Source organism: Sus scrofa, chromosome 14 (genome assembly GCF_054392235.1).
Source record: "Sus scrofa isolate SSC_HxYL_T2T_F1_AM1 chromosome 14, Sscrofa_HxYL_maternal_Yorkshire_Landrace_v2.0, whole genome shotgun sequence".
NCBI classification, from domain to species: domain Eukaryota; kingdom Metazoa; phylum Chordata; class Mammalia; order Artiodactyla; family Suidae; genus Sus; species Sus scrofa.
The window spans coordinates 65357073-65384259 of record NC_139396.1 but is presented as its reverse complement, the minus strand read 5'-3'; the positions used below and the strand labels follow the sequence as shown (position 1 = coordinate 65384259).

Genomic DNA, 27187 nt, shown 5'->3' with positions numbered 1-27187 from the left:
AGTTCCTCTCTTCACCTGTGTGCTTTTGAGGATGCTGGCTTTACAGATAATGCCTCAGGCCTGCAGAACCTCATGTCCCAGCTTTCTCTATAAGGAGAGTGTTCACAAAATCTTGAAAGATAAGTGGGGTAGAAACCATCTGTAAGAAACATTTAAAAGGAAACCAAATTTTGCTAATCTCAGCCGATCTGGGGTTTTCAGTTCTGCCAAGTTCAGGACATGATATATATTTTTGTGACAAGTCTCAAAATAAGACTAAGCCATGTGCAACTGTATAATGTCAGTGTCCCAGAAAAGGTACTTGTGCTAGACATTAAATATATCATCTTTGAAATGCCACTTGCAGATTGTTTCTATGGAACCAACCTATTTTAAGTTGTCAGCAAGCAAGGATTTTTACCCCCACATCTTCTGGAGGCAATTTGGAACCAGTGGTATGGGGCATGAGGTGCCTAAGGGGTGGTGAGGAGTGTGGATCCAGGTGGTAATAGAAACTACCTTGGAAGGTTGCGGAATCCAACAGATGATATGTGTGGAGGTTTTGGGACCCTGAACAGACCAGAGTCACTCTGTAAGTATTAGATCAAATAAGTGGACAGAAATTGTGGGTGTGTTGGGGGGGTGGTGGGGGGAGGCATGTACTATATAGCAGAGAAAGCAGTGGCCTGATTCTGCCTTTAAACTTTGTGTGACCCTGGCACCTCCCTGGTGACGCGGCCTCCTCTGATGCCTCTCCTGTGAAAAGGGAGGGATGGGGCGTTCCCATGGTGGCTCAGCAGGTTAAGAACCCAACTAGTATCCATGAGGATACAGGTTCAATCCCTGGCCTCCCTCAGTGGGTTAAAGATGGGGCATTGCCCCTAAGCTGCAGCATAGGTCACAGATGCAGCTCGGATCTGGTGTTGCTGTGGCTATGGCGTAAGCCTGCGGCTGCAGCTCCAATTCAACTCTTAGCCTGGGAACCTCCAAATGCCACAGGTGCGGCCCTCAAAAAGCAAAAAGAAAAAAGGATGTGGGGGACCAACGAGTGCCCAGGGGCCTCCAGGATGCTGCTGAGGAGTCTTGTTGCCTGGCAACCCCTCCTGGGGAGGCTACATGTCTCAGCACCTCATTGGGAACCTAGACACATTCCTAGATGTCCCTGAGTTCCAAATCAAGGGTTTATCTGGGCAGTGACAGGAGGCCAGGCTGCATATGAAATCCTGAAATTAAACCTCTGGCTGCTTCTCTTGTTTTTCCCGACGCACTGAATTTGAATCTAAAAATCTGGAAAGGAGTTCCTGTAGTGGCACAACGGAAATGAATCCGACTAGGAACCATGAGGTTTTGGGTTCAATCCCTGGCCTCACTTAGGGTGTTAAGGATCCGGCGTTGCCATGAGCTGTGGTGTAGGTCACAGATGCAGCTCCGATTAGACCCCTGGCCTGGGAACCTCCATATGCCACAGGTGTGGCCCTAAAAAGACAAAAAAAAAAAAAAAAATTCTGGACAAGCCACTGATCTGACTGCCCATGCAGATATGAGATTGGATTTTTTAAATGAAAGTGACCACAACTGTTGAAGATCTTAACTATCCCAGGAATTAATTTAGCCTCCCCCCCCCCGCATTTTTTTTGTCCTGGAAATGCTTTTCGAGTAGTACTGTCTTTACCCCCATTTTAGAGATAGGAAATCTGAGGTTTAGAGTAGTGAAACAACGTGCCCCAGGTTCCACATCTAGAAACTGGATATTTGGGGTTTTTTTGGTTGGTTTGTTTTGGTCATGCTCATGGCTTGTGCAAGTTCTGGGCCCAGAAAACAGTGACAACACTGGATCCTTAACCCACTGAGCCACGAGGGAACTCTGAGATTTGGTTTCTTGAAATTTTACTCCAGAACTTTCATTAAAAAAAAAAATTCTAGGAGTTCCTGTCATGGCTCAGTGGTTAACAAATCCAACTAGGAACCATGAGGTTGCGGGTTCAATCCCTGGCCTTGCTCAGTGGGTTAAGGATCCGGCATTGCCGTGAGCTGTGGTATAGGTTGCAGACGTGGCTCGGATCCCTGAATTGCTGTGGCTCTGGCGTAGGCCAGTGGCTGTGGCTCCGATTTGACCCTTAGCCTGGGAACCTCCATATGCCATGGGAGCATCCCAAGAAATGGCAAAAAGACAAAAATAAAAAATAAAAATAAAAAAACTTCTAAGTACATAGAGAAAACGTTTTTTTCTCTTAATCATTTTAGATTAAGTTGTCTACGTGATGCCCTATCACCTGCCTCCCCCCAAATAGTTTAGTATTTCCAACAAAGACATTTCCCAATGTAACCACAGGTTGACCATCAAAATCAGGAAATTAATATGGGCACATCACTACCATGAAAACCTCAGACCCCATTTAAGTTTTAACAGCTGCCCCAATAATTTCTTTCTTTTCTTTTTCTTTTTTTTTTTTTCTTTTTTTGGTTGCACCCACAGCATGTGAAAATTTCCAGGCCACAGCTGTGACCTACACCCCAGCTGCAGCAACACCAGATCTTTAACTTACTGTGCTGGTTGGGGATTGAAACTGCACTGCCTCAGAGACAATGCTGGATCATTAACCCCCTGCCCCACAGGGGGAATTCTTATTTTTTAGGGGGGTTTTGGCTGCACCCGTGGCATGTGGAAGTCCCAGGGCCAAGGATCGAACTTGTACCACAGCAGTGAGCAGAACTATAGCAGACCCACTGACTCACATTGGAACTCCCAATAACTTCCTTTAGAGTAAAAACACCCAGTTTTGAATCATGTGTTCTATTGAGGTGTTGTGTCTCTTTAGCCTCCTTCAGTTTGGAACAACTCTAGGGTCTTTTTTTAAACTTTCATGACCTTGGCACCTTTCAAGGTTACAGACAAGTTCTTCTGTAGAAATCCCTTTATTATTTGGCTTTGTCTTCCATATCCCCATGATTCCACTCAGGTTATGCAGCTTGTTAGGAAATCACAGGAGTAATACTTCAATCTCTGGGATTAGATCTCAGGTATTTCCATTTGTCCCATTGTTGGGGGTACACAAATGACATTCTGGTTACTTGATCAGAGCCTGTGTTCTTAATGACCCCACAAGCATCCACAAATATTCCTTCTCCAGGAATGGAGTGGAGAATCCATTTGGTGAAGTAAATACACTAGCATCAGTCCTTCAAGATCAAAGTAACTGCAGATCCATAAAATCTGCTTTCAAGCTAGGGACATTGCTTAAGAGAAGTTGGTCTTTTATTTTTTGCTTTGACCTATAAACAGATGCATAAACATTTTCAGGCCTAAGCTTTATCTAAATGAGTTTATCTTGTCTGCATCTTTCCCTCACTCTGCTCTCTCACTCTGTAAGACTTCCTCTCCCTGGCATTCTCTACAAAAACTTCACTTTCTAGGTTCTTTCCTGAGTACAAAATGTGTAGTATATGTCTATGTATCAGGCACATGGACGGGGCATGTCACTGGGGATACAGGGACCATTAAGTTACAGTCCTCATTCCCAAGAAGCTGGCATGTAATTGCCTTTATATAAGATCCCATTTAAAAACCATGGGAACTTAGACCCAAGTTTTTTTTTTCATTTGTTTGTTTTCTTTTTGGTCTTTTTAGGGCTGCTCCCCCGGCATATGGAGGTTCCTAGGCTAGGGGTCCAGTTGGAGTTGTAGTGGCCGGCCTATGCCACAGCCACAGCAACGCTGGATCTGAGCCTCGTCTGTGACCTACACCACAGTTCACTGTAATGCCAGATCCTTAACCCACTGAGTGAGGCCATGGATTGAACCCGTGTCTTCATGGATGCTAGTCAGGTTGGTTAACTGCTGAGCCACAATGGGAATTCCTTAGATTTGACTCCAAGTCCAGTGCTCTGTGTATACTCTAACAGTGCCTCCTGATCTTTTTATCATACAGAGAAAGAGAAAACAAGCAAAAATTAACAGCTAACGCTCCCTAAAAAATTAACAGCTAACGCTCCCTAAGTACCTATGTACCTATGTACCAGGTACAGTTTTAATTGCAAGCATATTTTATTTCATTGAATGCTAAACCATTTTGCAGAGGACAAAACTGAGGCTTAGAGAGATGTAATTAATGCCTTGTCCCACGGCCACGGTTCCTCAGTGATAGCGTTGAGATTGGAATTCCAGAGCCTGTGCGCCGACACAGAGTCCAGGGCTGGCGAGGGATTCTCTGGGGGTGCCTGGTTCTCCTTTGTTCCTTGGACCGCAGAAGCCTAGCAGTGTAGGCACTCAGTACACTTTTTATTAGATCCGTGAATAGATTTATTTACCAACCTGTTGGAAAGGAAGAAAATGGAAAGATATCCTGGAGGGAATACTTGGGAACTCTAGAGTTTGCCCATTCACCCTTTCACTCCCTCAAACATTTGTATAAAACAACTACTTATAAAAGTGCCTAAGACGGTGCTTGTACTTAACACCTAAATATCCAAGAGGCAGTCTAGACATTCATTATTCCTATTTAAATGCCGTGTCCTGCCCCCCCACTGTCTCTCACACAACTGTTCCTTGAGCTTGTCCTATATCCCCATTTGGCAGATTTAGAACGTCAGGCTGGCAAAGGAGTCTCTCTAGGCCAGGGTGACTCGACGACGTCCACACCAGTCGTCACAGGCTGGAAGTCGCCACGAAGCGGGGGGGTGGGGGTGGGGGTGGGGCAGACGAATTAGTCCTCAGCCATTCCGGGCCCCGAAAATCCTATCTAACAGCTCAGCCGCTTTAGCGCCAAAGGCGCCCGTAGCGTTCCCTTGCTGCCATGGCAACCCACACAACATTTCCGCCTTCGAGTAACGACATTTCCGGTGCGCCGGTCGCGGCACATCCGGGTTCCGCCCCCAAGCGGCGCGCTTCTTTTGCGGAGCTGGAGGCTGTATTCGTAACGCCGGGCACTGGAGAGGTGAGCGGGGCCTGGAAGCGGGCACGGGAGCACCGGAGGGAGTTCGCGCCGGTGGGAGTGGTGGCTCCGGGAAGTGGGCCTTGGCCTTGCCCGTTGCGCTTCACTTTCGCAGACAGCTCTGCGGAGGCGGGGAGAAGAGGGGCCGCTCCGGGTTACCGGGCAGTTGGGGGCTTGGGCAAAGTTAGGTACGGAGCCTCCACCGTGAGGCCTGGGTTGCACGGCAGCTGGACCCTGGAGCCCTGGCTTCAGGCCCACCTGATTTCAGGCCCACCTGGTTTCGAGCCTTGCCAGCCGAGAACCTAGAGCAAGTTGTTTAAATTCTCTGCTTCGTTTTACTTAAGCTTGGAGGCGCTAGTAGTTATCTCTCTCTCCAGATGTCTTGATGTTTACATTAGATTATTGACCTGAAGCGTCCAGCAAGTACCTAGCACCTATCGAGGTCTCTCTTACTGATGACAACTCTGGTTATTACCATGCTCTGGGCCCAGGGAAGCAGTGTTGTTAGTGACTCCCGTGTATGAGGGACTCCCGCCTCCTCTGAGAATATTTACCTTTTTTGAGCGCCTGGGTGAGGTTAGGACCGGCAGCACCCAACCAGTGCACCTTTGAGTAGAATGAGCAGGGGAAACTTTGTAACAGAGCTGACCAGTTTGACACTGCCTGTGGAAGTAGCGAGCTCCCTTTCCTTGAAGGCTGCTTTCCGTGGCTGCTAGACAGGAATCACTGCTGTCCTATTGAATGTATGACACTGTGGGGACTCCTGCTTGGCACTTCATCTAATACTCATACACTGAGTACCTGGTAGAGAGGGGGTTTGAACTCAGGCTGTGATTTTAGCACCTGGTTTCACAATCACTTTGTGAGGTTCATTCCCTAATTCAGTAACAGGAAGGGCAATGAACCTAATCATGGGATTACAGTAACAGCTGTTTCTTGAGCCCTTAATGTGAGCTGTTTTTTTAGGCCCCATCTCATTGAATCTGCATCATAAGCATTCTCTAAGGTTGGTACTGTAGTTTAACTGTTCAAGAGACAGCTGAATCTCATCACCCAGCTACCACGTGTTTTCTAATTCACAGCTAGTCCGACTGTTAAGGTAGTGTTTGTAATTACTGCCTTCTAGCTCCTCAGGAGAAGTTCCTGTTTGGGGAGGAAAATTAAGTCTAAGAGTCTCATCAAGTAATGTATTCAGAAACCATTTCATAAAAAGATCACTTTGCTGTGACTGTCAAAGGTTTAGATAAAACTCTTTACCCAACATAGGAAAAATAATAAAAATCTGGGATCCGGTAAAATGTCTATCCAATTTCTGAGGCAACAGTACGTAGGATAGCATACTTAGTTCTTTTATGTGGTTTGTGTGTATGTGAGTGTATACAATTGATGTTTTACAACATTGACTAGGACAAGGAAATAACATGCTTAAGAATCACATGGACTGGGAGTTCCTGTCTTGGCTCAGTGGTTATCTAATCTGACTAGGAACCATGAGGTTGCGGGTTCGATCCCTGGCCTTGCTCAGTGGGTTAAGGATCCGGCGTTGCTGTGAGCTGTTGTGTATATGGTACAGACGCAGCTCGGATCCTAAGTTACTGTGACTGTGGAGTAGGCCAGTGGCTACAGCTCCAATTTGACCCCTAGCCTGGGAACTTCCATACGCTGCGGAAGTGGCCCAAGAAATGGCAAAAAAATGTAAAAAAATTAAAAAAATAAAATGAAATACTTAAAAAAAACCACATGACTGTTGGGACTATTTTGTTCCACCTGTCTTAGTACATATTGTTTTTTGAAAGGATTTAGTGTCTGCTTTATTGAATTGTAACAACAATTTTGGTGAACTTGGAGTTTGGAGGAAGTTCTGAAGGCAGCAGGGAGTAGGGACTCACAGGGAAGCCTTCTGCTGATGCTTGCAGGACTTGTCACAGACTATACTTTTTCATCCCTTCCTTTAGTGACAGGTCATGTCTCTATCCCACTTGTACCGGGACGGAGAAGGCCACATGGATGATGACGAGGATGAGCGGGAGAACTTTGAGATCACCGACTGGGATCTCCAGAATGAATTCAACCCTAACCGGCAGCGCCACTGGCAGACCAAGGAAGAGGCCACCTACGGAGTGTGGGCAGAGCGTGACTCAGATGAAGAGAGGCCCAGCTTTGGAGGCAAACGGTATGGCTGGCATAGGCTGCTTCCCCAGGAGTTGGGGAACTACCCCACTAAGCATCTGTCTCTCCTAGCCCCACTAAGTCCCTTAGCTGCATCATCAGCCAGGGAGCCCGTTCCTCTTTAGGCTTGGGTGCTGGCCTCTCACTGACTGGGTCATCAGTTGGTGTTAATTGAGCAATTATGTGTATTAGGCCTTGTGCTTTAGGCCCAGTCCTTGCTTTCCAGGAGCTGCAACTCTGGCTGTTGGAGACGGGCATTGATCAACAGCAGAAGTGGAAGTCTGTAACTGATTGAGGACCTGAGGGGGGACCTATTTTAGGGTGTTTGACCTATTCGGGAGGTTAGGGAAGATGGAGAATCAGGGCAGCACCGGTAAACAAAGGCCTTTGCTGGGAGGCAGCAGGGAATCCAAGAGGACATGAGACGTTGTGAGCTGGAGAGGGAAGGGGTGTCATCTGAGAAAGAGGCCTTGGGTCTGTGTGGAGAGGGTGTGACATGCGGGGAGGGGGCGTGTTTGAAGATCCTTTTGCTCAGGTGCAGGCTCGGGGTTGAGCCACAGTGGAAGAGGGGCCTCTGTGAGGAGGCCCGGGCCAGGCAGTAGTAGAGACCAGGGCTGGGCTGGTGGCAGGGGATGAGGACTGGGACTGAAAGCCCCCTCCTCAGCGTGGAGTTGCCTGTGTTGGCTGCAGCTTGCCTGACCAGAGTGTGTAGCAGGTTTGGCTTTGTCTTTCTGTCCCCACCTGAGGCCTGGAGGCTCCAACCCATTGCAATTGTACATTTTTGACAAAGGAGGCTGGGAGTTCCCACTGTGGTTCAGCGGGTTAAGAACACAACCTAGTGTCCCTGAGGATGTGGGTTTGATCCCTGTCCTTGCTCATGGGGTTAGGGATCCAGTGTGGCAGTGGCTGTGGTGTAGGCTGGCAGCTCAACTCCAATCTGACCTAGCCTGGGAACTTCCATATGCCACAGGTGTGGCTATAGAAAGAAAAAAACAAACCAACAGAAAAAAGGAGGTTGGGAGAAAGAGCAGAAATCAGTGCGACCTCTTCTCATCTGTAAGAAATCTAAAGTGAATGATGACTAGATCAGGGATCAAGAATTTTATGTCTATAAGATAGTAATGGCCTTCACTGCTTCCTTGTTCAGGCGTGGTCTCTATTACCCTGCTTACAAGAGAAAGGTGCCATTATTATCATCCCATTTTACAGATTAAGAAACTGTGGCCAGGAGTTGCCTGGTGGCCTAACAGTTAATTATATGGCATTGTCACTGCTGTGGCATGGTTTCAATCTCTGGCCTGGGAACGTCTATATGTTTCTGCCATGGCCAAAAAAAGGAAAGAAAAAAACTCCAGCCAAAAGTCGTACAGCTAAACTCTTAGAATCTGGACCTTACTCTACATTTGGGCTCTTATATTGCACCTCTAGGAGAATATTCTCTTAGTTTTATTGCTGCCATGGAGAGGTTTCTTTACGAGGTTAGTCATTTTATAAAGCATCACCTTATTTTGCAATACTCTTGGGGACTTTCCTTGTTTGATTTTTGTGCTTGAAATAGTGTCTGAAACAAATGCTTTGTTTTTCTTTTTCCTTTTTTGGCCACCTCACGTCAGAAGGAGTTACCAGGCCAGGTATCAGATTGGAGCTACACTTGTAACCTATGTTGTTGCTGCAGCCATGCTGGGCCCTTAACCCCCTATGCTGGGCTAGGGATCAAACCTGCATTGCAGTGCTCCAGAGACAACAGTGATCCCATTGTGCTTACAGTGGGAACTCCTTGTGTTTATTTTTAAAAGAAAAAAAAAATTTTGAGTTCCCTTGAGGCACAGCAGGCTGAGGATCTGGCATTGTCACTGTAGTGCCTTGGGTTGCTGCTCTGGCATGGGTTTGATCACAGGCCTGGGAACATTCACATGCTACAGGCATGGCCAGAAGAAAATTTTGTTTTTTTAATTGAAGTATATTTGATTTACAGTGTTGTGTTAATTGGTTTATCATAGGACACTGAATATGGTTCTCTGTGCTGTACAGGACCTTGTTTATCCTCTCCACGTATAATAGCTGCATTTGCTAACCCCAGCCTCTCACTCCACCCCCTTGGCAACCACAAGTCTTTTCCATGAATTTGTTTCTTTTCTGTAGATAGGTTCATTTGTGCCACATGTTAGATTCCAGATATAAGTGAAATCATATGGTATTTGTCTCTTTCTGACCTGCTTCATTTGATACAATTAGTATGAGAGTCTCTAGTTCTATCCACGTTGCTGCAAATGGCGTTATTTTGTTCTTTTTTATCACTGAGTGGTATTCCATTGTGCATATGTACCACATCTTCTTAATCCATTCCCCTGTTGCAGGACATTTAGGTTGTTTCTATGTCTTGACTATTGTGACTAGTACTGCAGTGAACATAGGAGTGCGTGTATAATTTTCCTTGAAATCTTTGTCTGGATATATGCCCAGGAGTGGGATTGCTAGATCATCTGGTAGTTCTATATTTAGTTTTCTGCTGTACCTCCATACTGTTTTCCATTGTGGTGGGACCAGTTTACATTCCCACCAACAGTGTAGGAGGGTTCCCTTTTCTCCACACCCTCTCCAGCATTTGTGATGCCATTCTGACAAGTGTGCAGTTGTACCACATTGTAGTTTTGATTTGCATTTATTGAATAATTATTGATGAGCTTTTTTTTTTTTTTTTTTTTTGCTGTTGAGTTGTATGAGTTGTGTGTATTTTGGAAATTAAGCGTTGCATCATTTGAAACCATTTCCTACCATTCTGTAGTTTGTCTTTTTGCTTTTTTTATGGTTTCCTTTGGTGTGCAAAAGCTTGTCAGCTTGATTAGGTCCCATTGGTTTATTTTTGTTTTTATTTCTGTTATCTTTGGAGACTGACTTAGGAAAACATTTGTACCATTGATGTCAGAGAATGTTTTGCCATGTTCTCTTCTAGGAGTTTGATGGTGTCTTATGTTTAAGTCTTTAAGCTATTTTGAGTTTATTTTTGTGTATGGTATGAGGATGTGTTCTAGTTTCATTGATTTACTGTCCATTTTTCCCAGCACCACTTCCTGAAGAGACTGTCTTTTTCCCATTTTATAGTCTTGCCTCCTTTGTCAAAGGTTAATTGACCACATGTCCAGGTTTATTTCTGGGTTCTGTATTCTGTTCCATTGATCTGTATGTCTGTTTTTGTACCAGTACCATACTGTGTTGATTACTGTAGCTTTGTAGTATTGTCTGAAGTCTGGGAAAGTTATGCCTCCTGCTTGGTTTTTGTTCTTCAGGATTTCTTTGGCAATTCTGGGTCTTTTATGGTTCCATATACATTTTTGGATTGTTTGTTCTAGTTCTGTGAAAAATGTCATGGATAATTTGATAGGGATTGCATTGAACCTGTAGATTGCTTTGGGTAATGTGGCCATTTTAATGATATTAATTCTTCCAATCCAGGAGCATGAAATATCTTTCCATTTCTTTGAATTTCTGTAGTTAATTTCTTTTTTTTTTTTATGCTTTTTAGGGCCACACTTGTGGCCTATGGAAGTTTCCAGGCTAGGGGTCAAATCACAGCAACATCAGATCCGCATCTGTTGACCCACACCACAGCTCATGGCAAGACCAGATCCTTAACCCACTTAGTGAGGCCAGGGATCAAACCTACAACCTCATTGTTCCTAGTTGGATTTGTTTCCCCTGTGCCAAAATGGAAACTCCTCCATGATTAATGTTTTATAGTTCTTAGCATATAAGTCTTCCACCTCCTTAGTCAGGTTTATTCCTAGGTATTTAATTTTTTTTGAGTGCCATTTAAAAATGTTGTATTTTTATATTCCTTTTCTAATACTTAATCCTTAGTATACAGAAGTGCAACTGATTTTTGAACGTTAATCTTGTATCCTTGAATTTTTGCTGAATTTGTTGATCAGTTTGAGTAATTTTTGTGTGGCATCCTTAAGGTTTTCTATATATACTATCATGTCATCTGCATAGAGTGACAATTTTACCTCTTTTTTTTTTGGATACTTTTTATTTCTTTTGTCTGTCTGATTGCTGTGGCTAGGCCTTCCAATACTATGTTAAATAAAATTGGTGAGCGTGGACATCCTTGTCTTGTTCCAGATTTTAGTGGAAAGGCTTTCAGCTTTTCGCCATTGAGTATCATTCTGGCTGTGGGTTTGTCATGGATGGCTTTTACTGTGTTGAGATGTGTTCCCTCTATACTTGATTTGGTAAGAGTTGAATGGATGATCCAACTTGAATGGATGTTGAATTTTGTCAAATGCTTTTTCTGCACCTATTGAGATGATCATGTGGTTATTGTCTTTTTTGTTGTCGATGTGGTGTATCACATTGATTTGTGCACGGCGAACCATCCTTGTAAACTTGGGGTGAATCCCATTTGGTTATAATGTGTGATTTTTTTTTTTGATGTCTTGTTGGATTTGGCTTGCTGATATTTTCTTGAGAATTTCCGTATCTATATTCATGAAAGATATTGGCCTGTAATTTTCTCTTTTTTCTGGTTTTGGTGTAAATGCTTTTTAAAGTAAGTTAATTTTAAAAACGTAAAAGGAAGAGCTCCTGTTGTGATTCACTGGTAGTGAACATGACTAGTATCCATAAGGACGAGGGTTCGATCCCTGGCCTCACTTAGTGGGTTAAGGATCTGGCACTGCCATGAGCTGTGGTGTAGGTCGAAGATGTGGCTCAGATCCGGCGTTGCTGTGGTTGTTGAGTAGGCCTACAGATACAGCTCCAGTTGAACCCTCTCGCCTGGGAACTTCCATATCCCACAGGTACAGCCCTCAAAAACAAAAAATAAAAAATAAAATGGATCCCACAAGGTCAACTCTAAGGAACTCTCTGGCCAGCAAGGTTTCTACATGGGATGGTTTCAGGAGAGTTCTTAATGACCCTATGGGCTGTGGGGCCTTGTGTTTTTACCTGCAGGGCTCGTGACTACTCGGCACCAGTCAACTTCATCAGTGCTGGGCTCAAGAAAGGGGCAGCAGAGGAGGCGGAGCTGGAAGATTCTGATGATGAAGAGAAACCTGTTAAGCAGGATGAATTTCCTAAGGATTTTGGACCAAAGAAGTTAAAAACGGTAGCCTCCTTATTGACGTGTTGTGACTTTAGTAATATCCCTGGAGCATCTTTGTGGCGCAAGCATCTGCTCACAATTGGCGGGGGCGGGGGGGCGGCGGCATTGTGTGGGTCTCCCTGTGGTAGTGCATCTCCCTGAGGGGTGATGTGTGCAGTGCAGTCTCTTCTATTCCCTAAGATGCATCAGAGGTAGGTTTGATTGGTGAGATATTTTTCATAATGCTCTGTGACTGCCAGGTCATGCTCCCATCAGCTAAGCTTGCTTTATTACGTTTTCCTTCTTTTTCTATTAACTAAACTTTGATTTTTCTCCTTTTCAGGGTGGTAACTTTAAACCCAGTCAGAAAGGTTTTGCAGGAGGAACCAAGTCGTTCATGGATTTTGGCAGCTGGGAAAGACACACAAAAGGAATTGGACAGAAGCTGCTTCAGAAGATGGGCTATGTCCCTGGAAGGGGCCTTGGGAAGAATGCACAAGGTGTGGCAGTCCCACCCCACAGTCTTGCACTTGCTGTCAGGCAGAGGTGGGAAGAGCAGGGAGGGCAGTGGCCTCCTCTTTTCTGCTTTTTCACTGTTCGGAGGGCTGGGACCCTGCAGCCTGTTCTGCCAGCACAGATGCTGTGCTCTATGCTTCATGCTTTATCAGAACTCAAGTTACATAAAATACTTGTTTCGGCAGGAGGGAGAGGTTAGGGTTTAAATCAGGCTGACAGGCTGAGAACAGGCTTCTTTCTAGCCTGCCCGGTGTTTCTAAAAAATCAAACTGGTTGCCAATATTTAAAAAGCAGACAGTTTCACTTCCATTCTAGAGTTGCCTGGCAGTGACTGGTTTAGCTGAGTCCTTGCTGTCCCAGTCAGCACCCAAGGCCTTCTCCTGGAAGCTGCCTCCACACTCCCCTTTTACTCCAGCCCACTTTCCCTGTTCATATTAATGTTCCTGGACCCTAAAGGCATATGAGTTTGGACTCTTGCTCATGCGGGGGCAGGACAGGTAACTATTTTTTAGTTTTGCAAAAAGCCAGTTACCTGTCCTTCAGGAATATCAGTAAAACATCAGGTGTTGCCTTTTGTTTTACAACACTCACCAGTGGGATGTCATCAGTAGTATTCTCTGTAATTCAGATTCAGCCCCTAGGTATTATAAAGTTAGATATGGATTGTGGGTTGAAAACATCAGCCGTATGAAGAATCCATGGACTTGAGTGGCAATGGCATGGGAGTGAGGGAAGTGTGCTAATTGGGATTTCAACAGTACTAGCTGGAAGGGGCCTGGTAGGAAGTCTGGGGTGTGGCAGTTCTTCACTGAAATGCAGTCCTGTTTGTAAACTTTTACAAGAAAAATACTTATTTTCCAGGCTTAAACTTGTTATAGCTCATAGGAGATATGAACTCCTAAGTAAAATAGGTGGAGTTTCATATTAAATGGCAGCTTCACCTTACTTCAGTCAGAATCAATATAATATCTGAATTAATGGGCTTCCAAATGAGCAGAGTATAGAATCTAATTTGCCTGAGATCCCAGTTATAAAATATTCCTGTCCACTAAAAAAAAACCAACAAGTCCAAGTAGAAATGGAAGTCTGTATTTAGGATACAAACAATATCAGCACACTGTTTTGTGGCAGCACACACGCTCAGAAGCTTCTGGCCACACAGGAGCCAAACGGTGTCGTGAGGGCAGAAGCATGTTTCCTTCCTGGGTAGCATGTTACTGTGTGTGAGGACCAGGAGTGTGGTCTCCCTGAGTGGCTCACTCACAAGAACTGCTGTGATCTGAAGTCTGTCTTTTGCTGCAACTTGCCAGGTATCATTAACCCAATTGAAGCCAAGCAGAGAAAGGGGAAAGGCGCGGTGGGGGCGTATGGCTCAGAGCGCACCACCCAGTCCCTGCAGGACTTCCCCGTGGTTGACTCTGAGGAAGAAGCTGAGGAGGTGAGTCAGGAGATGGGCTGGATTCTGTCTCTGCCTCTTGGGACTGTTGTTTGCTCATTTGTTCACTCGGCCAGTGTTTAGAGGTCGCTTGCACAGCAGGTGCCAGACACTGCTGAAGGCTGGTGTCCTGCCGTGACCAGGCGTGGAGCCTGGTGGACAGGGAGCAGTAAAAAAGTAACCACGGTGTGGTTAGAAAGAGCAGTTGTGCCAGGAAGTACTCAGAAGAAAGTAGGTTGGCTATGTGGGGAAGGGGTCTGAGCCTCAGTATTTGTAAGGCAGGGAGTGGGCATCAAGCAGTGTCTTTGGATGGTCTTAGTGTTATGGAGGGACGGTGCTTAGCATGGTGTTCTGAAAGCCTCAGTGTCCCCACTTGCGGGAAAAAGTGGCCCTTTCTTGTTGTGATGGACTATGTTATATTCTTGATTCAGGAATTTCAGAAGGAGCTGAGCCAGTGGAGGAAAGACCCCAGCGGAAGCAAGAAGAAGCCCAAATACTCTTACAAGACAGTGGAAGAGTTAAAAGCCAAGGGCAGAATTAGCAAGAAGCTCTCTGCTCCCCAGAAAGAGATTTCTCAGGTCAAGGTATGGGGGGCCCATGGACACCTGGTCCAGGATGGAGGCTTGCAAGACACACACACAGTTAACCACAGCAGCATCAGTCACCCAACACTTGCTCATAAGGTTCCTGTGGGTCTTCTGGGCAGGCTTTCTTGTGTGTCCTGCTTTCTTGCGTGGCAGTAGCCTCTGCCCATTTCCTGCACTCCCATTTAGGCTCATTGTTGTTCCTACCCTGTGCCAGGTGCTCTTCACTACACTACAGTGCTAAATCCAGCACTCCAGCTCTGCAGCTTGCTGTCCGTGAATTCAGTGATGTTCGTGGTATTCTGTTGCTTCATCTTTAACTTTTGTGGTTTTGTTGAGAGCAGGTTAGCCTTATCTTTGTGGGGTTTTTTGTTTTGGTCTTTTGTCTTTTTAGGACCGCACCCACGGCATACGGAAGTTCCCAGGCTAGGGATCTAATTGGAGCTGTAACAGCTGGCCTACGCCAGAGCCACAGCAACACCAGATCGAGCCGCGTCTGCAACCTACACCACAGCTCACAGCAACGCTGGACCCTTAACCCATTGAGCGAGGCCAGGGATTGAACCTGCAACCTCATAGTTCCTAGTCACATTCATTTCTGCTGCGCCAAGATGGGAACTCCTGTTTTAGACTTTTTAAAATGATAGATTCCTAGAAGTACAGTCACCAGGTTAGAGAATAGGAAGGTTGCTCTCACTCACTGTGACCAGGAGTGGGCCCTCAGCCTTGAACTTAACATTAGACTTTTAGCCTCTGTTCTGTCCATGCAGTCTCTGCGGTTCTCCCTCACTGTCCCAAGTAGCCAGAGAACTGTGGTGACAGGTATCTCTTGTAGTTTGTCGTAGGAGATTGTGTGTGTCATGGAACCCAAAGTCTGGAGTGGGGTTCTCAAAGGTCAAGGTGTTGTGTATCAGGTTATTTGGGGACCTGGTAGGAAATGCAGATATTTAAGATACAGCTGGAGGTTTTGCCTCAGAGATCTGGCTGGGCCCGAGGGCTCATGCTTGTTATCTTTCCCCAGGTGATGCTAACTTATATACTCTAAAGTGGTGGCGGTTACTTCTGTTACTGTATAGACATGATCACATCTCCTCAGTCTTCTTCAGACATTGAAATTAGCTCATCTCCTTGGGTGCCTTTGTGGGTTTTGTATGTTTCATGTTATTTTAAAATTTAAAAAAAAAAAAAGCTATTACAGAGCAACATGCAATACATTTTAGAAAATTAGGAAATACAGAGGCAAAACTATTAAAAATATTTTCCTTCCCGTAAATGACCAATGATATACATCCTTCCAGATCTTTTTGTCTAAATATGCATGTTTTTTACCCAAATGACATTTTAATGGTATATGGTGTCTTATTGCCTGTTTTGGTCCGTATAGCTTGTGCTTTTCCATGGCAACATATTTTCATCAACTTAATTGTCCATACTCAAATTTTAGCAGTTGTCCTACAAAGTCTCTTCCATCTGGTTTGTCCTGAGGGACCTAGTCCAGAACCGCCCGTTGCATCTGATTGTTCCATCCTTCTGACGTCATGCAGCCCAGGCCTCACTTTGATGAACACTGCCCTTCTCCAGGTCTGCTGAATGGCCTAGTTTCTATGCTTTCCCACCAGCACCTCGCCTTCCTTGGGCTTAGGTGTGTGTCTAGTAGGGCAGCAGTGCTAAGTGTTAATAACCTGCATCCCCTCTGCCGCCTTCTCCAAGGTCATAGACATGACGGGCCGGGAGCAGAAGGTCTACTATAGCTACAGCCAGATCAGCCACAAGCACAATGTCCCAGATGACGGGCTCCCACTGCAGTCACAGCTGCCCCAGCCCGGCAAGGAGGCCAAGGCCCCCGGCTTTGCGCTGCCAGAGCTGGAGCACAACCTGCAACTGCTCATTGAGCTCACGGAGCAGGAGATCATCCAGAACGACCGGCAGCTGCAGTACGAGCGTGATATGGTGGTCAACCTGTCCCACGAGCTAGAGAAGATGGCAGAGGTGCTGGAGCACGAAGAGCGGGTCATCTCCAACCTAAGCAAGGTCCTGGAGATGGTGGAGGAGTGCGAGCGGCGCCTGCAGCCCGGCTGCAGCAACCCCCTCACCCTGGACGAGTGTGCCCGCATCTTCGAGACCCTGCAGGACAAGTACTACGAGGAGTACAGGATGTCCGACCGTGTGGATCTGGCTGTGGCCATCGTCTACCCGCTGATGAAGGACTACTTCAAGGAGTGGGACCCCCTCAAGGTGACTGGGCGGGAGGCTCATGTGCTGCCTCTTGTCTGGGGCAGTTCTGGGCTTTGAGAGGAGGTCTGGAGGGTGAGGGCCCAGCCCCAGCCTGCTACCTCAGCTGCCGTTTTCTCCTCAGGACTGTACCTACGGCACGGAGATCATCTCCAAGTGGAAAAGCCTCCTGGAGAATGACCAGCTCTTGTCCCACGGTGGGCAGGACCTCTCGGCAGACGCCTTTCACAGGTACTCCTGGTGGGGCTGGCACCGCTCTGGGAATTGACATTCATTCGCTAGTTCACCTGAGGCTTGTTGCGTGGCTATTGGGGATGTGCCTCTCACGTCTCCAGGAGGTGGGGAAGGCAGGTGCTAAGTAAACAAGTGGACAGATAAGTGGGCTGCAGGCTGGGAAGAATGACAAGGATGCCCACCTGGGATGGGTGGGGGGTGTTGGGGGCAGAGGTCTCTCAGGAGGTGACGTTCAAGCTATAATCCAAAGGGTGGGTGGCATCGGCTGTGCAGGGAGAGCTCTAGGTGGGGAAGCACATGATGACACTTGGAGGGGACCCTGCGACCCAGCAGCAATCCTGCCAGGGAGGCAGGCACCAAGGAGACAGGCCCCAAGGCCAAGTGGGTGCTCAGCACGGAAGATGCAAGCTCACGTCTGGCTGATATGTGGGCTGGCCTCTCGGTTTCCTGTGCTGGGTTGCCGTGCTCTTGCCATTTTCAATTCTCATTTTCAGGGTTGGTGGCAATGTTCATTGCATACGTGGCAACCAATCTGTGCATTTAACCATCCTTTCTTGCACAGGCTGATATGGGAAGTCTGGATGCCTTTCGTTCGAAATATCGTCACTCAGTGGCAACCAAGGAACTGTGACCCAATGGTGGACTTTCTGGATAGCTGGGTGCACATTATTCCCGTGTGGATCTTGGATAACATACTGGACCAGCTCGTCTTCCCCAAGCTGCAGAAGGAGGTAGGGCCAGTCGTGGGAAAGAGCTGTCGTCAGGAAGCATGGGGTCTTGTTTAGGATTTCTCTTCATTCTCTCACTGCTGTTAAGATGCCTGGAATTAACAGAACTTGTCAACATAGTTATTGCTCTGTAATGCTAACTCTAGTTCTTTGCCCCAAAGCCCCCCTTAATAGGTTTCCTTAATAAACTTAGAATTGTGCCATTTCTGAGATAATACATGTATGGGCATATGTGTGAGTCACTGTCCCTGTTTAGGGGAAATGTCATGGAGTCTGGGGCCCCCTTGCATGCACAAAGGACTGTGGACCTCAGCCAGCAGAGCACGGGGCTTCGTGTGACTGCCCACAGGCCACCATAACTGCTGCTTGCTCCCCACTCCTCCTGCAGGTGGAAAACTGGAACCCACTGACGGACACGGTTCCCATCCACTCCTGGATCCACCCGTGGCTGCCCCTCATGCAGGCGCGCCTGGAGCCGCTGTATTCCCCCATCCGCAGCAAGCTGGCCAGTGCCCTGCAGAAGTGGCACCCCAGCGACTCCTCTGCCAAGCTCATCCTCCAGCCCTGGAAAGACGTCTTCACCCCGGGCTCCTGGGAAGCATTCATGGTCAAGAACATAGTGCCCAAGCTGGGTAAGGAAAAGGGGGAAACACACCCAAGTACAGCAGCTTTGCTGTCCTGGTTTCTGAGGCCAGCAGTAATGATTATGGTTCTTAAAACATGGCCTTTGAATTCTGTGCAAAGGCTTATTATTATTAGCACATGATATTTCTCACCATGAAAGAGGTGCCATTTTGGGCACTAGGGCTGAATATTACTAACCAGGGTCCCTCTTGCAGTGACAAAGTCAGTGATTAGTCCAGAATGGGCTTTCGTGACAGTATAGCCACAGGTGATCTGAAACTTTTGTTGTATTGGATTCCAAATACGGAGCTATTTCTGGGAGTTCCCTTGTGGCTCAGCAGGTTACAGGTCCAGTGTTGTCACTACTGTGGCTCTGGTCACAGCTGTGTTGCAGGTTCGATCCCTGGCCTGGGAACTTTCATGTGCTGTGGGTGCAGCCAAAAAAAAAAAGTAAACATAGAGCTATTTCTGGATTAGAGAAGAAAGCAAGTTTTAAGAAGTGTTGTGTCAAGAGCTTAAAATTGACCTTTGAAAGCAGATCAAAGGCTGACACTGGTGACCTTGTGCTTCTGAGGCTTTGCCTTAGAGACTGGGTTTCTCTTCCAGGGATGTGCCTTGGGGAGCTGGTCATCAACCCCCACCAGCAGCACATGGATGCCTTTTATTGGGTCATCGACTGGGAAGGGATGATCTCTGTCTCCAGCCTGGTGGGGCTTCTTGAAAAGCACTTCTTCCCCAAGTGGCTTCAGGTACGCTGTTGAGCTTTGTGGAGGGGGCAGGGAAGAGCTGCTCTGCCCAGTCTGATTTGAGGCACCCAATCCAATAACTTTCAAATGGCAGTATTACAGTCACACAACGAAACTAAAGCACATGGTTAGGGTGCGATGAGTCAGGCAATAACAACAGCAACCACCCTGTGTTGAACGTTGCCATGTGCCCAGTGCTGTCCTAAACCCTCTGCACTATCCCCACTCCTCACAGCAGCCCCTGGGCCAGGGACTGGCAGCTCTCGTGGGTATGGGAGTGACCAAGGCTCAGAGTTCACACATGAGGGCACTGAGTTACCCAGCTGACCCTGCTTGGCCCCTAAACCTCCCATAAGTGTCCCCAGGACCAGGACACAAAACAAGGCCTTGTGGAAGGTTTGCTCCTGTTGTTGCCCCTGTGGATGTGGGTTTCTCATTTGTTGCCTTATGGCAGGTGCTGTGCTCCTGGCTCAGTAACAGCCCAAATTACGAGGAGATCACCAAGTGGTACCTGGGTTGGAAATCCATGTTCTCAGACCAAGTGCTGGCGCACCCATCTGTTAAGGACAAGTTTAACGAGGCACTGGATATCATGAACAGGGCAGTGTCCTCCAATGTCGGTGAGTGGGGGTTCCATTTTGGAGGGCCTGGCCACGTAAACCACTTATAGGCAGGGTCCCCAGGTGCCTGGGGGGCTGCTAAAGGTGAAGCTCACTGTTGGCCTAGGACACACCGCCCGTGCACCATGCCCACCACGTGGTTAGCTATCTTCCCACCCCTGCTTTCCTGTGGCCGGGCTGCTGGACTCACATGTATGGTCTACCTCCAGGGCCCACCTTCGTCACCACTGTCTGTGCTAATGGCTTTTGTACACCTGCCCAGCCAGCATTGGGTACGCCACTGCAGTGTCACAACTCAGGGCGTGAGGTTGGGCAGACAGTCTGACACGTAGTAGTTGCTTAGCCACTCTCAGCCCATCTTTACCTGTAAAACAGTAATAGTGCCCACTTCTAGGTTTTACTAAGAACCTGGGGGATGCAGTTACTGTGGGTGGATAGCACTCAGTAGGTGGACTCTTTGGTGTGTCAGAAGTAGGCAGTTAACTATTCATTCACTCTCTGTGAGTGACTGCCTGGCTCAGGAGTCTGGGAGCCTAGTCAGCCAATCCAGTGTGAGTGTGCTTACATCTCAAAGCACAGGCCCCTGGAGCACCTAGTCTGACAGTGTTTCACAGACAAGCTCATTCAAGGTCACACAGCTAGAGTGGCAGCTGGGACTGTTGATGAGGCAGGTATATGTCCATGCTCTCTACTTACCCACAGCCTTCCAGGGGCATCAGTGGGCCACATTTATTTTCATATTCTACACTTTCTCCCTCAGTCACTTGACCCACAAGCCCCCAGAACTGTTCCCCATCTGTACCCCGCAGTTAACACTGGCCATTTGTGGTGCTGTAGTATCAGCTCCCCAGATACATTTAAATTTCTTCTTGGGTTAGAGCCTGTATAAGTAAGTTAGCTAGTACAAGCTGTATGTTTTCAGGGTTCTAAAAGCTGCCTCTTGAGAAGTGTGGGGTAAAAATTCTAGCAAGAAGGGAACAGAGTAGTGGCCAATGACTGTCAAGGTTTCTAGCCCTTAAGAATAAATCTGTTGCTGATATTTTATGTTGAATATTTAATAATTTCTGGTTATTATATTAACCAGAAATTTTCAGGTTAGCAGCTCCCTGTCCAAACTTGCCCCAGAGGTGCTTGGTCATCTTTGTGTCACTGAGGCACAGCTGCCCCTCAATGAGTCACAAGGAGGTCTTAGGCCTCTATGGCAGACCCAGGCCAAACCGATTTCTGCCGTGTTGGGACACCCCTCACCTGTCCTCTCTGGGTCTCCCAGGTGCCTACATGCAGCCTGGTGCGCGGGAGAACATCGCCTACCTCACCCACACGGAGCGGAGGAAGGACTTCCAGTACGAGGCCATGCAGGAGCGACGAGAGGCCGAGAACATGGCCCAGCGGGGCATTGGTGTGGCCGCCAGCTCCGTGCCCATGAACTTTAAAGACCTGATTGAGACCAAGGCTGAGGAGCACAACATCGTCTTCATGCCTGTCATTGGGAAGCGACACGAAGGCAAGCAGCTCTACACCTTCGGCCGCATCGTCATCTACATCGACCGGGGAGTGGTGTTCGTCCAGGGGGAGAAGACCTGGGTGCCCACCTCCCTGCAGAGCCTGATTGACATGGCCAAGTAGGCCACCCACCCAACACGGACATACTTGTGAATAAAATGCTATTTTAAATCTTAGCTGCCATAGTTCCTATAACCTCCAGGATGGCTGCTTCTGCCTCAGCCACCAACAGACACGTTACAGGGTGTTCAAGTCAGTGGCTGAAGGCTCTTCTGTCTTATTCCTGATGATTTCAAGATCCTCACAGTCCTCGTAATCTGGTTCTTCCCGAAACGCCCAAGTGTCCATGGACAGTTGCGTTAGCTTTTGTACAGGAAACCAGTGGATGGAGGTGTCATTGAATACATCCACATACTGTGAAGTCTGAGGAAACGCCAGCTCCTCTAGTCCTTCCAAAATCTGAGCAGAAACATTCAAAAAGAAACATAATAGTCATGTAAACCCCAGCCTCCTGGGTTAGATTTCCATTTTACTGGTCACATCCCACGTCATCCTTTTTTTTTTTTTTTTTTTGGTCTTTTTGTCTTTTCTAGGCCCAGACCCGTGGCATATGGAGGTTCCCAGGCTAGGGGTCTGATTGGAGCTGTAGCCACCAGCCTACACCACGGCAACATGGGATCTGACCCGCGTCTGCAACCTACATCACAGCTCAACAGCAACACCAGATTCTTAACCCACTGAGTGAGGCCAGGGATTGAACCCACAATCTCATCGCTCCTAGTTGGATTCGTTAACCACTGAACCACAACAGGGACTCCTTTTTTTAAAAGTAAGGAATCAGATATTTTAAGTACTTTGCACAATGAGTTGACAGCCCCAAGGGCAGTGTGTACACTGAACAGGATACTGAGATTAAAAGAGATTAAGAAAAGAGATGTGCTAAAATGTCATAGCTTTCTGGAACACAGACCCACAGGGAGAGCTTGCTGACGGTGCAGTAACACCCTCTGTGCCTGCCGCCAGCCCCTGGGGAGCTCCTGCCCTCCATATAAAGGCAGACCGCTCCAGGGTGATGCAGCAGTGGTGTGATTTCAAGGCTTACCCACTCCAGCCCCTTCATTCAGGTACAGACCTTTGCAACATACAGATAATTTTTCTGCAAAATCCTTGTCAACAACCTAGAAATAAAAATTTTAAAGAGTATGATGAGAAGGTAGGAGAGAACAAAATGCAGAAAGGCAAAATCTTAAATATAGCGAGAAATTTTGTAAAATGTGGAATGTATATAGAAGGCTAAACAGTAGAGAGTGTGAGCGCCCAATCACTGCCCATCGCATCCAGGGAAAAACAGCAGCAGATATCACGGCACCATGAAGCAGCAGGAGGAGGTTATATAGCTTTAAGCGGTGTTTTTTCCCATTTTCACAAACCCGTTTCTGTCTGTCCTCAGGGAAAGGAGGAGTTAGAGGCAGAAAGATGCCTTAACTTGCTTCCCAGTGAGACTCCAGGCTGAAGCCTCCCAGCTCTAACCCCTGTCCGGGTCCCCTGAGAGGCACTGCCAAGTGTGAAATGTTTTCTGCTGTGGTCAGGGTGGGGGAAGGGTTCACCTCAGCGTTTTTGGGCTCACCTCTCCTCAAGTCCTCTGAAACTATTTCCGATGATGACCAACTTGGAAAGGGCCTCTACTGACCAGTTACTCCACAGGAGGTTGTTGTACAGCGCCGTCCCACAGTGGAGCATGTAGAAGACAGTGGGTTCGCCGCAAACACTCCGCTTTCCTTCCTGGGGTAGAACGTGCACAGGTGTAAACACTTCTTACAAGGAGGGGAGAGAGACGGAAGGACAGTAATAGCAAGCTGCGAATTGCCACCCACCAAAAAAATGCGTGTAATTATGTGTGGTGATGACGGATGTGTGAACTTCATTGCAGTTCTTTCACAATATACGCACACGTACCAAATCAACTAGTACACCTTAAACTCACACCTGTTATATGTCACTTCCTCTCAATGTAGCTGGACAAATAATGAGCTGAGAAGGCAAACTGAAGTATCAAATCAAAAACTGATACTACGTCCCCTTGTGGAAGTTATATTAGTGTGTGTGGAATCTACAGACTTACGTGAGGCTGAGTCAGGCAATCATGAACTCCAGAAAGGGCTCATATTTACTCAACGACTGTGTGTCCCATGAACACAGAAGGCTCTGGACTAACAAAGGGGGTTCCTGTGTCCTGACTGCAAGGGCAGGAGGGACAGCAGAAGTCACTGTCCTCCAGGTCCTGTTTCCTTGTCACTTTCTGTAGATCCCTATAGTAATTGAGTCCTTTTCAAATGTTCCCTGGGGGTCCAGTCACCCCTTTTGAGAACCACGGCTCCCCCATCATCTCCCAGGCAGGGAGCAAGCCCCCTTCCTTTACCGTCTGTCCCCAGCCACTCTGGGCCTCTCCACTCCCAGCAATTTCCCTTGCTGATACGTGGCCAAATCTCCCAAGCAGCTCTGCACAGGCTGCCTGCAGTTCTGGCCCTCAGCAAACCCCCAGGAGACGTTCCAATCCCAGCTCAGACCTAAGGAGCCTTCCTGGACACCCCCCAACTAAAAAGCACAGATTTCCCTCCCGGCTCAGTTCCTAGACATGGGTCTGCCTCACTGTCCTGCATGTCATACACCTGTTTCCAGGGACATGTCCCAAAGTGACCGTGGGCTCCCTGACCACAGACTGGCTTCCATGACCTCCGTTTCTCCAGAGCTCCCTGCCTCACACAGAGCAGGAGCTCAGGAAAGGTGGTCTGAACCGAATGGCAGTGTTTGAGGACCCTGCCGACACCACTGAGTGACTGACTCCTCTCAGCTGGGCCAGATATTCATGTTTCATAATAAGCAATGAGATGGCAGTTTCAGAACAAAGAGGAATAAAATGACTTTCCTATAATCCCCAAGACAATGCAAAACTTAAGTCAGAGGTATCTGCCTATACTCAATTCAGCCCTCTGCTCGTGCAATGGTTTTTTTATCTGAGGCCTCAGAAATCTGGAGTCCCAACTATTTTAGGGGACATGGGGATAGGCTGAGGACATATCCACAGCTTACAGCCAGGTGCTATGGGTGTGGCTGGGCTACAGCTTCAAAGAGGGGAAACGTTCCCTCCCAGTTTGCTACCTCCTCTGGGACAGGGTAAATTCCAGCCAGAAGGACTGCAGTTGAGGCACAGAGACTGCCCTCCTTACTCTCTTACAGCAACAGTAGATATCAACTGAGCATAAAATCGGGACACAGAATTCTCACGAGAATTTTGCAAACCCGGAGTGCCTGTCAATGGAAGTGAATCTGACTGGAGTTCAGGAGGATGCAAGTTTGATCCCTGGCCTCGCTCAGTGGGTTACGGATTCGGTGTTGCCGTGAGCTGTGTGTGGTGTAGGCTGCAGATGCGGCTTGGATCTGGCAGTGCAATGGCGTAGGCCAGTGGCTACAGCTCCAATTTGACTGCTAGCCTGGGAATCTCCATATGCAGCGGGTGCAGCTGTTAAAAAAAAAAAAAAAAAAAAAAAAAAAAAGATTTTGCAAATCTTAGTCTGTGCCATTTGTGTAAGTTTTTTCTTCTGACAGACACAACATAGGTCAAAATGTGGGTAACTGACCAGTCACATGCTAGAGGCACTGGGAATGCAAGCAGTGCAAAGGAGGAATGGCTGCTGCACAGAAACCTGGTGCCCAGGGACACAGCCCGGGCCCAGTTTGGTCAGCAGCTACCCAGTCCTCCTCACTCCCCTTCCCTAAGCTACATACCTCGTTCTCACTGAGAACAACCACACCAAGGGTGTTAAGAACTGTGATTTCGATTTGGCTAAACAAAGGGTCATATATCCAGCAGTGACTTCTGGGGATCTGCAGAGAAAAACAAGTTACTTATTCAACATCTGTGTGCATATGACTATGGGAGGGGACAATAAAGAAGAATACAGATATTTACCTGGCACTTTTCCAAGAACAGAAGCAAAAATGCTAGTTGGTTTCTGGCAATGACGCAGGTGGCAAAGTTCCCAATGCCATAACATACACACTTCAAATGGCAGGCTCCTGGGACCAGGGTCTCCTCTGAGATGGAGCCAGGGGCCACATCTGACTCATCTGGTGATGGGTCAAGATGCAGGCTTGCAAAGGCTTCTGAAAGAGTCCCCACAGGGGCCTTCAGTTGTTCCAGATGCTTCCTAAGACACCTTTTGATGGTTTCTGCAAGAGCAGACCCCAAACAGTCAGAGGGCATGCTCTGACCCCATGAACTATGTCATCCACACAAGAAGCCCACAGGCTCAGGTAGATAAGGAGCGGGGCTGAAAAGGCTTCAACTCCACAGAGAAAGGGCTGCCGGCCTCACTCCCAGACATGCAGGGGACATGCAGCCACATCCACCCCAAACTGACCACTGTCCCGGTCCCTGGACTCCCATGGCCTACAACCTAAGGGAATATTTCAAGCAAAAAGTAGGTTTCATTCATGGGCACATTTTCCATCTAACATTCATGTGAACTCAGTCTAATTTAATAAGAGGCAACCTGGTAAATGCAAGTTTTGTTCTGAAATACCTACTTTTTAAAGTAACAGAATAGAGGAGCAGAGCTCTCAAAAATAACACTATAAATAACTGGGAATAAGAGTATTTAATGTGCATGGGGGAGGGGGATGAATAGACTGAGTTTGGGGTTAGGTGCAAACTATTACAAATCTCGGAGTTCCCATCGTGGCTCAGTGGTTAATGAATCCAACGAGGAACCATGAGGTTGTGGGTTCAATCCCTGGCCTCGTTCAGTGGGTTAAGGATCCAGTGTTGCCATGAGCTGTGGTGTAGGTCGCAGATGCAACTCGGATCCCGCATTGCTGTGGCTGTGGTGTAGGCCGGCAGCTGCAGCTCCGATTAGACCTGTAGCCTGGGAACCTCCATATTCCATGGGTGTGGCCCTAGAAAAGACAAAAAAAAATCTCAACAATGCAGATAATGACAAATAACATTTACTGCCTCCTGTGCAGCAGGCAGGCACTGCTCTAAGCACTTTACTATATGCCTCCTTTAATACTCAAAATTACACTATAGGATATGTACATTATCATGCCCATTCCACAGATAAAAAAACTGAAGGCTGGGGTTAAGTGACAAAAGACACCCAGCATGCACACCACTCACTGAGGCAAAATGGCACCAAATGTAGGCTGGGTTCCTTTCTTTGCCCACATTCAGGCCTCCTCCCACCCCACTACCTCTAGCCACAGCCAGATGATACCCACCTAGCGCTAAACTCCAGAAATCAGAGATAAGCAGGTCCTCCCTGTTGAGAAAAAACAGCATGGTCATCTCTTGTCCCTTTCAGGGCTGCCCTGACAGAGACCTTCCCCCTGACCAGGATCTGGGTGTGGGGATGGGAGAACACCCTCAGATGCAGAGTCCACCTGTGAGACTGGAGGAGCATACCTGGGGAGTGTAGCCAGAGCAGTGCTACTAGGGTTGGGGGGGATGTGGGAAGAGGGCTTCCTGGAGGAGGTCCCTGATTCCCAGGGCCAAGTCTGCGTCTGTGCTGAATCCCTGGTCCACAACAGAGCTTGGCACACAGGTGCAGCTCCATAAATACTGGTTAAATGCCCAGATTTAGCCTCTCTGTGCTTTAGTTTCCTCATCTCTAAAATGGGGATAAAACCATACCCATCACAGAGGGTTACAGGAAGGATTAAATGGGGTTAATGTTCAGTGCAGGGTGCAGAGCAGGTATTCAACAAATGGCCTTTGTTACTGTAAATAATCCCAAGGTGAGTAA

At 47.4% G+C, this 27187-nt stretch overlaps 2 protein-coding genes and 1 long non-coding RNA gene across 13 annotated transcripts in view; 1 reads left to right on the top strand and 2 right to left on the bottom strand.

Moving 5' to 3' along the window:
• Positions 1-419: 419 nt before the first annotated feature.
• On the top strand, positions 420-21560 carry TFIP11 (tuftelin interacting protein 11). Of its 4 annotated transcripts, none has more exons than XM_084993309.1 (13): positions 420-571; positions 6865-7082; positions 12032-12185; positions 12505-12661; positions 13988-14115; positions 14544-14696; positions 16407-16931; positions 17053-17159; positions 17725-17893; positions 18279-18522; positions 19121-19263; positions 19715-19880; positions 21151-21559. In XM_084993309.1, the coding sequence occupies exons 2-13, from the start codon at positions 6874-6876 to the stop codon at positions 21504-21506; spliced, it is 2511 nt and encodes an 836-aa protein (XP_084849435.1). In that variant the 5' UTR covers positions 420-571; positions 6865-6873; the 3' UTR covers positions 21507-21559.
• Positions 4005-4773, bottom strand: LOC102159997 (uncharacterized). Its single transcript, XR_307476.4, has 2 exons — positions 4514-4773; positions 4005-4290 (listed from the first exon to the last, which is right to left on the bottom strand). It is a non-coding gene; the product is annotated as an uncharacterized LOC102159997 (long non-coding RNA).
• The window catches only part of SRRD (SRR1 domain containing), a 31308-nt gene continuing 17865 nt past the window's right edge, over positions 13745-27187 (bottom strand). Inside the window, exons 2-9 of one of the 8 annotated variants that reach the window (XR_014826459.1) lie at positions 26664-26704; positions 25354-25613; positions 25170-25268; positions 23011-23165; positions 22516-22561; positions 21192-21842; positions 20071-20244; positions 13745-17982 (exon numbers count right to left, since the gene is read on the bottom strand). Coding sequence is in view for 3 of the 8 variants with exons in the window: in XM_005670776.4 (XP_005670833.3) it covers positions 21621-21842; positions 22516-22561; positions 23011-23165; positions 25170-25268; positions 25354-25613; positions 26664-26704 (823 nt within the window). In the remaining 5 variants the exon portion in view is untranslated. Of the gene's footprint in view, positions 20245-20919; positions 21843-22515; positions 22562-23010; positions 23166-25169; positions 25269-25353; positions 25614-26663; positions 26705-27187 lie in introns of those variants that run through there. The other 7 variants (XR_014826457.1, XR_014826456.1, XR_014826458.1 and 4 more) reach the window with 7 other exon arrangements.

Excerpts from the sequence above, each read along its gene's own strand:
- TFIP11 (XM_084993309.1), top strand. The coding sequence starts at position 6,874 with ATGTCTCTATCCCACTTGTACCGGGACGGAGAAGGCCACATGGATGAT. Across the intron at positions 14,697-16,406 it reads AAGAGATTTCTCAGGTCAAG|GTCATAGACATGACGGGCCG; the intron begins GTATGGGGGGCC and ends GCCTTCTCCAAG. Across the intron at positions 19,881-21,150 it reads GGCAGTGTCCTCCAATGTCG|GTGCCTACATGCAGCCTGGT; the intron begins GTGAGTGGGGGT and ends TGGGTCTCCCAG.